This window comes from Sesamum indicum, linkage group LG8, assembly GCF_026168435.1.
Source record: "Sesamum indicum cultivar Baizhima isolate 11 linkage group LG8, ASM2616843v1, whole genome shotgun sequence".
NCBI classification, from domain to species: domain Eukaryota; kingdom Viridiplantae; phylum Streptophyta; class Magnoliopsida; order Lamiales; family Pedaliaceae; genus Sesamum; species Sesamum indicum.
The window spans coordinates 29,870,837-29,883,147 of NC_142664.1; the positions used below are offsets into that span (position 1 = coordinate 29,870,837).

At 37.1% G+C, this 12,311-nt stretch overlaps 2 protein-coding genes across 2 annotated transcripts; both read right to left on the reverse strand.

The window, feature by feature from the left end:
- Positions 1-1,374: 1,374 nt before the first annotated feature.
- On the reverse strand, positions 1,375-3,168 carry LOC105169504 (transcription factor MYB44). The gene has a single exon (XM_088883053.1). The coding sequence runs from the start codon at positions 2,605-2,607 to the stop codon at positions 1,747-1,749; it is 861 nt and encodes a 286-aa protein (XP_088739179.1). The 5' UTR covers positions 2,608-3,168; the 3' UTR covers positions 1,375-1,746.
- Positions 3,169-8,353: 5,185 nt separating this feature from the next.
- Positions 8,354-11,496, reverse strand: TIC21 (translocon at inner membrane of chloroplasts 21). The gene is made up of 4 exons (XM_011089906.3): positions 11,084-11,496; positions 10,221-10,478; positions 8,827-9,030; positions 8,354-8,676 (listed from the first exon to the last, which is right to left on the reverse strand). Exons 1-4 carry the CDS (start codon positions 11,369-11,371, stop codon positions 8,563-8,565), a joined length of 864 nt encoding a protein of 287 aa, XP_011088208.1. The 5' UTR covers positions 11,372-11,496; the 3' UTR covers positions 8,354-8,562.
- Between the last annotated feature and the right edge of the window lie 815 nt (positions 11,497-12,311).

Here is a 12,311-nt window from a genome sequence, read left to right on the forward strand (position 1 = left end):
AGCCTACTATGCAACAACAGGGTCGTAGGTCATCTAAAATCTAAAGTCCAAAAAGTGCCCAAGTTCATTCATCAAAACCGTAGTTCCACAAAATACTAACGAAGTGTTTGTAGTAGCTTTTATTTTCATGATAAAAGTACATTGTAAAAAGAAATTGTAAGCTAGCTCTAATTAAAAAGTTTGGGTGTTTGAAACAAGAGTAAAAAGAAAAGAGGTGATGAGTTTTTGGAAGAAAAAATAATATATGTACAATTCTAATAAAAAGCTGCAAATTGATATAAAGCCCCTAGAACATTTAGTTTAAATAAGGACAAAATATAAACTATAAAAAAACTCATTTCAATTTATGATTGACCGAAACCACGAGTCTTGATTGAACACAAGACAATCACCGTCTAATAATTATTGTTGTTACTCAAGTTATGAAGCATACATTAGAAGTTTATAAAAGGCACGAATTCATAAACGGTGCTAGAAACTAGTGATTGATAATCAAAATCGGATGAGCCATTGTCACTTAACAATGCTAATGTTCAATCAAAGTCGTTGTTCTGCAGAATCACTTGGAAGAGACCATTTATTTTAATCTTAAAATCAAGCCAATTTGCGACATTTACCCTGATATTCTTTACATATATATAATTAAACTTAAACTCAAACTCAAACTCAATTCATCTAGATTGAAATTTGTAATGTTTTCCTCCTTCCCATGTGTTGCAGGCCGCACTTTGGGCTAGAGGTCGGCTGTGATTTGTGGAGGACGTGCGGGCGATTAGGGGATGTCGGTCAGCACACGCAATGATGGAGCGCCACCCTGTGCACGAGTAGGAGCTTAATGTGTGAAGCAGAGTACTTTATCCTTGGAGATACGAGAAAAGTACACTCATCGGCCCTTTCAGTGTTCTACTATTGGAATAAGAGATTATTTTCTTAAGCCTATTATAAAGGGGGAATGAATTCAAGAAGCTTGGTTTAGTGACGTGTTAGAGTCCTCCTCAAGACGATCCCTTGTTCTAGCATCGTTGTTTACTGTATACGCATTTTTCAGCATTAATAAAAGCTCCTTTCTGAAGTTGCGTGTGCAATTTGCTGTTGTGTGATTGTTCCTCCCTATTGTGATTCCTGTCGGCGTGCTGCACTAGCGCCGAACGGGAGTGTGTGTGGAGATTGGCGAAAGTAGTCAGCAAACTACAAGCCACACGTTGCGCTTTACGGAAGGCGCATCGTGAGACCATGTCACTTGACTTTTTAAAAAACATGCACCTTTTGCAATTATATTATGTACATCCCTAATTCTCTTTTTTGATGGTTTAATACATCCCTAGTCATTCCATAGTATTGTCCATCAAAAAGAAGATGATGATACAGATCATATCATCTTCACCACTGTTCACATAGTTGACATAAAATTTCTCACATCCCCATAGAGTTATTCTACATCCCAACATTGAGCTCCCACTTTCCCAAGCTTTTCTTATTTAATCTAATCCAAAACAACCAATGCATCACCCCCTTAACACACTTTCAAAAATTAAACAAATCAACAGACTCAAATGCCAATATCCGCATAAGATCAGTAACTTAAAACCATATAAAGAAGAGTGCTTATGTGGCGGTTCTTTAAGGTATTTTCTGCGTTACTGTGCACACAAGTTACTCAAAATTTACTGATGAAAAGAAAAAAAAATCCGCAGTGCACAGTAAACAGAAAATTCCTCTTTTAAAATCCATCTTACCGAGAGTTAATTAATTATTAAGCTTGCTAATGCCAATGCGTTTAACTGCCGGGATTATCTCCTCATGTTCTGAAAGGTAATTTCTCACTTCCGTCCTGATCATTTCTTGCATAACAGCAAGTAATTCTGGACCTAAAGACAGCCGTTTTTTCTTCAAATCCACTTCCGCCGCATGACTGAGGCGGTGGTGGCTCGGATGAGTGAGCGCAGTTGCTGTAGAGTCTTTTTCACCGGTCATCTTAACAGATGAATCGCTCCCAGTCCCCGGCAAACAAAGAGTCAACGCGGTCAACTCACCATCACTATTTTCCTCATCCGCCGCCGCCGCCCTCGGCAAAACCAATGCATTCGTCGGTAAAGGAAAAGAAAACTTCACATTGTTCCCGGAATCGCATGTGTCGGAATCTGATGGACACAAACTCTGCGGACTAAAGCCATTCGTCATAGCCGTAGACACATCTCCGCTTCCGGTTCGCCTCAAAACCTGCGCTAGCCTCTCCTCTCCAACGCCGACCGCGGCCGTCTCCGCGGCAAACTTGCGCTTCAACGTCGAGTTCCAGTGGTTTTTGATGGCGTTATCCGTACGTCCATTGAGTAGCCTGGCGATAGTCGCCCACTTGTTTCCAAACTGAGCGTGCGCCTTGAGAATAATCTCATCCTCATCCGCCGTGAAGGCGCGGTGCTCCACCTCCGGCGAGAGCTGATTACACCACCGCAATCGGCAAGACTTGCCCGATCTCCCCGGAATCGATCTACTTATCAAGGACCAATTCCTGGCACCGTGGCGCTGCACCAGCTTACGCAACAGCTCATCTTCCTCGGGACTCCACGGGCCCTTGATCCTATCGCCAACCTCCTTCGCAGCCGCCATAGACAAACACAAGGTAAACCCTAACCTTAACTAAATAAGGCGTTTATATATTAATTGTAGGTATATTAGATAGATATAGATACGGTATCTGTACGTAGACCGGGTGAAGGAGTAACTTATCGTATAATAATTTGAGATAGATATATAAAGAGGGGATTAGGATGTAACTGAAAGAACCGGTAAAGAGGGGAAGGGGGGAGCGTTACAGTTACCGGTTACAACAGACGTAGGCGGTTGAGAGACAGCTGGAAAGACAGGTGTCGAGACGACAGAGGGTGGAAGCATAAAAAATCTCGGGGGTGGGGCGTTATTCTACCTATTTTGACTCGTGCCGTTATGGAAGTTGCTTTAATAGTGAAGGAAGTGTGGAAGATTCCAGATTCCCCCCATATCCTTTTTGTTTCTAGCTGTTAAATTTTCCTTAACCAGGGACCTACCTTTTACTCGGGAGCTCATAAATAATTTCGAAATTCAAATTTCAAAACCAGTTTCTATCAATGCACCAAATCCACCTATACAACTTTTTCCTTAATTCCAACCCTAATTTTCATACTTCTAACACCAAACCTTTTTGAATTTCTAACTTTCATTCAATTTTTAATCATATTAATTATAAAATTATCAATATTGGTATTTATATTATAATTTTAATTTATATATTCTTTTCGAATCTTACCAACGTGTAGGATGTTATTATACTTTAATAGTAGGTATCATTTTACTTTAATTTCAGTTGTTGATTAGTTATCATTATCTGATATCAATTATTAGTACATGATTGTTACAGTTGTCGATTATTATTAGAAATAGATATTTAATATTGATAATTATAATTAATTTATTCAAGAATTTCATTTATAATGATTAGATGTATAAATCTGTGAGAAAACTGTAACAAATCTAGTCTAAAAGGGTATAAAGCGAAGTATAGCCAAAAGCTTGGGGGGTATGTTCCAAAAGTAGAAAAAAGCCCACCCTGTTTAACTAGAATTTAAAATGTTAGAATATGTGAATGAACATTCCAAAAGGAGGCAAACAGAAGAAAAGTACATTATATATATATATATATATATATATATATATATTAAAAGGTAGGCCTTTGTGTACTGTTTGGGCAGTTTGTGAGTGCAAAAAACAAGTTGGTGCTCAATTTTGAAAAGGTCCAAAGCAACTTTAAGTACATAATTACATGATGTTGTGCTCTTTGATGCATTCGGCCTTTCCGTCAATACCTCCAAATCATGCATTTTTACAGCGGGCATCCGAAATGAGGAACTTGATGAAATTCTCGCTAGGACAGAGTTTGCGAGAGGTGAAATGCCAATCCGCTACCTTGGCATTTCATTAGCGGCACAAAGACTTTCAGTCAACAACTACTCATTGCTTGTGGATCAAATTGTCAAATGCATTTCGAAGTGGAAGTCCAAGTCATTATCATACACAGGCCGACTAGAACTCATCCGTTCGGTTATTCAGGGCGTGGAGTGTTTTTGGCTCCAAGTTTTCTCCCTTCCAGCGGTTGTCATCGAGAAAATTCACCGACTCTATAGGAATTTTCTATGGAACTCAAGGAGGGCACCAGTTGCTTGGGAGGATTTATGCCATCCCAAGGAAGAAGGCGGTCTCGGTATTAGGCACATCTAATCTTGGAACGTGGCGCTCCTTGCACGCATTCTATGGAACATCTACCGCAAGGCAGACACGTTGTGGGTGCAGTAGGTCAACGGTGTCTATCTTAGAGGTGCCTCAATTTGAGACTGGCAATCGAAGAAGGGGGATTCTCCACTCCTTAAACGACTTGCTGATATCCGCAATAAGATAGTCACTGCTTTTGGGTCACCGACAGCAGCAATTGAACATATGACGGGATGGGCTACCACTAAGGGCCTTCAAACGTCGAAAGCATATGAGTACTTCAGACCGAAGCTTACAAGACATCCTTGGAAAGCATCTATCTGGAAGGCTTTCATCCCACCGAAGTACTCGTTCATTATTTGGCTTGGGCTGCGCAACAGATTGGCTACAAGGGACAGACTCGAGTTCCTCCATGAGGAGAATTTATGCTCACTTTGCGTCAACACCAAGGAATCGGCCAAACATCTTTTCTTTGAGTGCCCGTTCAGCAACTACGTTTGGTCACATATCCGAGTATGGCTTGGGATTATCCGACGTATGTCCACCCTGCACAGTGCGGTGAAGTAGCTCAAGAAGGAGAAAACCGGCTCCTCCGTTCATAACAAAGCGCGACACCTAGCTTTGTCATGCACGGTTTACAACCTTTGGAGGTATCGTAATGAATTCATATTTGAGGGTGCATTACCCAATCCCGATGACCTCATTATTTCCGTGAAGATCACTGTCTATAGGTTCCTCTTGACACATTTCATGCACGGTTTAATTGCTCTTTAAACTATAGTGTGGGTCCTTTTGTATCTCTCCGGGTATGCCCGGAGTACTCTGTAAATATTATTGGATATATGAAAACTTACAATTCACAAAAAAAAAAAAAAAAAAAAGTAGTCAATGAACCCAAACATGAGAAATTATTATTTATTAACGAAATTTTAATTGAATAAAAATTTGACCACGTTTACAACACCATATCTAAATAGAAGAAAGACCCCACAAATCAATATGAAGCTAATCTTACATCCATCACTTTGACTAAAGTTGAAGACCCCCAATCTCACATAAATTATTTGCGTCTAAGTGTTGGAAAGTGGACGCTGGAGGTGTTTGGACGGTACTTATTTTCTAGAAAAAAGTTCCCATACTATACTTGCCTCTTATCAGGTTTAACGTATATCATAAGTATTTTTTCTTTTTGTTGTTTGTGAAATTATAAATACAACTTTTAAATTAAAAATTTATTATATAGTCAATAATGAGGTGGGACATTATTACTTTAGCCTTTCATAATTTAGAAATAATATATATTTGAGAGAAAATATAAAAAAAATGAGTGTGGGTAAAATAAATAATTCATATGGAATATCATCCCATAATGATATTTTCAAAATTCTAAAAAATATATAAAGTTACAATTTATAATTTTGAATGACATTTTAATCAATTCACCACAAAAATTAGATAAAAACCAAACGAGTACTAACAAAATGGACTTGTTGATAGATGGTCATTAAAATCAAGAGATATTTATAATTTATAAATAACAAGAAAGCACCCAAGATTTTATGAGATCTAAGTAGAAATTAACGGTCGTACGCATAACTATTTGCATATGTACAAATAAATTTCCCAACCGTTGTTATATTTATTATTAATTGCCATGGCATGTAATTTATGTGTACATATAATAAATATTATTTTACGCTTTAAAATATAATATAAATAAAAATAAAATATATTAATTAAGTCGTTGAATTTATGTAAAACTTGAGAAGTTAAATGAATTAGAAACTTATCAAGACATCTTTTAGGATCATAAAAAATTAATGCAACCTTGTCGAAATTGTCAGTTTGTGTTTATAGTATCTATTTTTCCTTTTTATAAGGGGTGGGGGATGGAGGGTGGAGGCACTTGGCAGAGGAGGAATGGGAAGGTTGAAGTGAGAAGGGGGGGGGCGGGGGGAATGGCCAGGCTGGATACAGCAATTTGCGTGGAGTGGTAGAATACTGAGTAGTTATGTTTTGGGGAAGGCGTGAGCTGGACAAAATGACAAATTCCAGGCGTGGTGTGGTCACAGAAGAAGGACGAGATATTATTACCATGCACCACTGACACCCTGGCCGCAGATGCACCAATCACTCCTTAACCCCACGACCTTTTTTACTGCCATTACCCGCTTATTTTTTTCCTTAACCCCAGGAAAATGCAAGCAATTTCTATAATATTATAAATTAGTACATTATTTTCTGTAAAAAAAAAATTAGTAATTTATTTTTATGTATTTTTTAAAATATAATAAGGTAGGAGGTAAATTATTTTATTTAAAAAATATAGAAAAATAAATTATTTTTTTTTATAGAAAATATTCTACTCATTTATAAGATAAACTGCATTAAACCCCGTTACTTCAGACCAACTGTTTCTATGTGTCACTTAATTTCAATTCCAACACTAATTTTTTAGAATATTATTTTATTTTGGCTTAACTTACAAAAAAATAAAAATAAACATCTGACTACAATTAAATAAAAATTTTGTTAAACAAAATGTTGTTATCAATTTTCCATTATAATAAAGTTATGAACTATTTAAATTTAGATTCTTAAAATATATTTTGTTATAAGAAAAATACATCCATTCATTTTTTGTTTTCTGTAAGTGTTGAATTTTCGAATTAGCATGATTTGCCATTTCTTTTTCTTGAAAGTATATGGGTTGTTGGTAATTTTAGTACTGTAGTTATTAAATTTTTTTCTATATCTTTATTAAAAATATTTTTTTCTTGGTAGAAAATAATTTAATGATTTTAAATGTGCAAAATATTCAAATATATAAAACTATATGACTGTACATGGCACCAAGGATAATTTTATCCAAACAATCAAGTTGAAAGTGGGAACTAGTTACATTATTAATTTAGGGAATTAATCCTACATAAAAAAAAAAAAATAGTTGATGGGTAAAGTGCGATTAATACTATTGCCTTTCACATTTCATGCGATGCTTGCCGAAACTTCATAATTTTTAGACTCCACTATGGGCCTTATTTGCGTGCTACTAATATTAATAACTATTTCTTTTATATTGATATGAGCAATGAATGGTATAACCTTGCACAGATTCTAAACATTGTGTGTGCGTAAGCCCTAAATTCTAAACCTTGCGACTTCAGAATTTGTGCGCTTTAGGTCGTGCATTCTTCCCAACTTCAACTTTTGATCTTATCACATAATCATCAATCACACAAAAATCAATGAGATTGAATTTAAGAGTAGTAGCATTGGGTTGGTTTAGGTTGAGTCCGCCCAATTCCGCCCCCAATAGAATCACGCACTTCTCAAAATTTTTTGTCTTTTCTTTTTCCTTTCAATTTTTGAATGTCATTTTCTATAATTTACTAAAAACATGGTGTGGAACTCTACATTACATGAGTTGATTTTTTATTGTTCGAATTGAAGAGATTGTAGCAGTGGGCTATTTGGTTTATGCAATCGTCAGGCCCAATCTTTTTCACTACAATCCATCTCCTCTTCTCTGCAACTCACTTCCACTCCACGTCTCCTTTCTTCCTCGCAACAAGTCATCGTAGACTCCGGAAAGTCGCATTCAAAAGCATCGTTTGCCCCAGCAGACCTGTCGACGCCTGTCCGCCTCCCGTTTCGCGCCTATCCCTTCTATCGAGTAGACTCTCTAAAGTTCTCTTTGCTGCCGACGAGCAATGGACCGAGGAAAAGCATCTGGTGTTTGGTGTAGAATCACTATCAAAAGGAAGGAAAATGCACGATCTTGTCTGTCTGATGACGATATCCTGTTGTGTTCACGGTGCTCCTATAACTAGATGTTGAGTGGAACATTACGCTGTAAAATGTTGCACTAATTAGTGAGAGTATAATGAAATTATTAAATTAAATTTAAATTAAGTTATTTGCATTTGACTTGAACTCCTTTCAATTAAAATTGGTTTGTCACCACATGTTAACCAGAAAAGCCATGGATTGTATCAGGACCAATATCCTTGTGGTATTCTTCGTTTTGTTCTGAATTTTATTCATCTTGATTTCTGGACAAACGTTGTCAGAGTGAAAGAAAGCAGCGGTTGCATAAGTGTGACTCAACTTTTCAAACAGGGAAAAGAATGAAAATATTATTTTGCTTTTGCAAATGCTAGCTGAGGATCTATGCACGTTTGGATGAAGGGAACAAACTCTAACACACAATTGAGCCCGGAACACTCCTCTACATGTGGATAAAATAAAGGGTCTAGCTTGATACAATTTCATAGGCAACAGTCGAAGAGCTCATGCCTATGTGCTTAATCATCCAGCTCATGCCATCTTAGGAATCGGGACATTTTCTGAAGGTGGCAACGTGACCGAGCGCAATAGCTCCAAGGAGCAGGCTAACCCTAAAAAATGTGAAAGTATGGTGTTCGCAGATGCCTGCATAACAGCAACAAATGACATTACAAATCCCCACACACAACTTTTAATTGTCAAACATACACAAAAAAGGGCATAGGGAAGTCAAGAATGATGAAAGATGTAAATATGAGATGATCAGTGAGTTTGGACTTAAATTGCGGAGGGTACCTGCACCAAGAACACATCCAAGGCAAGAACCGGACTGTTCCCAGGAGGGATACCCTGATAATATGGAGTAGCTGAAGTCGTAAGAGCTTTGGCCACCAATAAACCTACTGTCGCTTGCATACCGAGTATAGCAGCACCCATGCCCAAGAGATTTAAACCTATACCATTTTTCAGGCTTCTTACAACATCAGCTCGAGGAGGTGCCTGAATAACATACTTTGTGTTAACAGAAATTACAGAACAAGAAATAACCTTAAATGATTTATAATATTTTACCTATGAAATGACATATTACATCTAGTTTTTGAAAGTTCTACCCATTTGTTATATCAGCGTGGGGAGGAAAGTGGGCAAGTAACAAATACAGCTACATAGTAGTAAGGGGGGGACGCAACTTTTTGGCCACCATCAGAGTTGCCCATTGAGTTGGCTGAATAGTAAAACAAGAGCTAAAGTCCAGAAATATCATTACTCATAATTTACAAACTCAAAATTTCGGCAATAATGGAAAATGTAGGAACTAAATTCTTCATAACTAATTATTTGGGTGGTTAGCAACTCTTCATATGTCATTCAGCCAAAAATAAAATTCAAAAACCCTGTAATGTGCTTCAACTTGCTAACTCCATATTGGTCGTACTGGCATAAGAACTCTTGAAGAAGAAAATAATTCACCAACAAACACTAAAGAGCACAAAATAAACATCAAGTTCTAGTACGGTAAACTTTATAGCATAATGTAGAATGTACCAGACCCTGTTTTTGGTCTTTTCCTTGGTCTTTCTTTTCTATTATGATCTCTCAAAAGACTGTAAATCTCACAAGTGTATTTGTTCATGTAAATGTCTTTCAGCATTATATGAGCATTTAATTTTGAAATAAGCTATATTTCTGCTTCCAGCATGTTTAAGTCAATACTAATTTGTTTTAATACTTATTGTTGCTAAGGATTAGTTCATGTGACCATTGGACACTCTAACATAAATTGATTGGTTCTCCGAATACACTCTCTTCTGGGCCTCCCTAAAGGCTCCCTTCTTATTGGCCTTCTGTTTGATAGAATAAGGTTTAATCTTGATGGAAAGATTATTCAGACAGATTCTGAGGCTGAACGAGTAAAAGTCCTTACATCCAAAACCAAGAAGTTCAACTTTAACTTTTTTTTCCCGATTTGTCACTTTAGATCTCTATAAGACCCCACGCCTACATCTTCCAACCCCACACAATGGGAATGGTGGAATACAGCTCCATTCTCTTTTTTTAAGAGCATAATTCCGATACATAAATATGGCTATGCTGAGCTAAGTAAATTTGAAGGAAAATTTAACTTAGGAAAAAAAAACTTTAAAACATTGGAACTTAATGCTATATGTACCAAAAATTGTGATCATTACCTTTGAAGGATCATTGGCTGTTCTCCGAAGTTTATCAGATAACCGAATATAGCCAAATGACCAAAACACGGAAATGAATGCGGCTGCAATACCTCCTGCAGTTGCATAAAAGGTAGCAGGCGATGTAACCTTCCCAGTAATAACAATGGAAAATGAAAGGATCACAGCAGCAACAACTGTGCAAACTAGCTGTCCCCAAAATCCAAAGCTTCCCAATCTCTTGAAATACCTAGAAGTATTCTCTAATCTCTTCGAAACCTAAAATGAACAATTCGAAACAGATCTTCATGAGGGCAATGTTCAGCTTGAAGTCTAACAAAGTCAACTGAGGTATTTGGGTCAAATCACAAATCAGAGTGAAATCCTCTTTCTTCATAATTCCAGAACCATAGTAGCAATGTAGCATCACAAACAACTAATATCATAGAGACCTTTGAATTAATTTCTGTATCTACATTATGTGAGCGCCACTCTTTGCTAAGACCACAGAATAAAAAATCTAAATTAACTTCATAGAAAATTCACCATTTCCCACAAGGAACTTGCATTTTATAGAATACTCAGTTATCAAACTCAGAGAACCAAAAAGAATGACGTAAGCAAATTGAACATAAATTCTGAGTTTCAGGTCTTAAAAGCATGTTAATCTGTAATTACTATCCTAGCTCCAACAGCCAGCAAAACCCCTAAACCCTAGATTCAAATCACATCACTGAAAAACAGTAATAAAATCCTCAGCTTTACAATCTCAGGAACGCGGACTCACGGAAATCATAATCTCCATCCACATCAAGATTGCATTCGTTGACCAAACAAACGCAAATACAACAAACCGAGAGGGATACAGATAGAGATAAAGAGACCTGAGCAAGTTTGGCCTTTTCAGACTCATCAGTCGGAGAACTAAAAGCCGCAGCAATGGGAGGGGAAGCTAGGGTTCTCCTGCTGCGATTACTGACAATTAAGTAAGATAGAGCTAAAGTTGTGGGTAATTTAAACGAAGATAGTGATGAATGAGGATCAGGAGTGCTGCTGAAGCGGATGAATGAACGGGCATTATCAGACGGCAAGGTCCTAGAAACAGCCGCCGTGCAACGTGGAGTTGGTGGTGCGACGCCGGAGCGAGCTGCCGGCAGCAGAAGAGTCTGCATAGCTCTTTAAACACTGAACGGTTTTGGGAAACAAAGTGTAGGCTTCAACTATATGCCTTCCACTTGGAGTCTTCGACCAAATATCAACAAGTTTCCATCTTTTCCTTTTCTCATTGTTCACTCTGTACATTGCGGCATTAAGCACGTGATTCTACCTTGTATCTAATATTTCGGCCCAGGCCCCAGCCCAATACACCTCATTTGGGTTTTTCCGAAAATACAGATTGGGCTGGACCAATAACCGGCCCAATGTATTGTAGGCCTCAAAGGGTTGTTGGCCTGCAGTAACCTCCCGAAACAAAAAGAAGAATCCCAGACCTTTTATCCCATATAATTTAATTGGGTGGGCTAATTGGTCCTTACTCCTTATATTGTGTGTACCAACTTCCCATTGTATTCATAGAAATTTTATGGTATTTGAATTGGAAATATTTGTTTGATTCGTAATAAATCAGTAGTAGGTCAGTTGAGTTTAGATGTAGAGTTTTATTTGGTATTTTTGTTAATATCAAAAGCAAATTTCATAAATTTTGACCGACGAATATATTCATTTATCAGTTGAAAATAAACATCAGAAATACAATATATACTTTTTGAGACCACATAAAATTATTATATAATTACATTAAATTTTATGAAAAAGAAAATGGAATTATCTATGAGAAAAATGAATTACCTCTCATTATGGAAAACAGAATGGGGAAGATAACTACTTACTACTACAAAGGAAAAGGAAGAATGGTGAGTTCACAAACCCAACCCACTAATTCAAACCAAAATCCCTCAAGATATCCAAACTACCATTGTTATTTATATGTTGCATCACCTAATCATACCGACACCGAGTTCAACAGCAAATAAACTGTGTCGAAAGTCGTGCAAACCGACAGAATGTGTGTGACGACTTTACCATTAACTAATTTAATCAACAAATCAGATG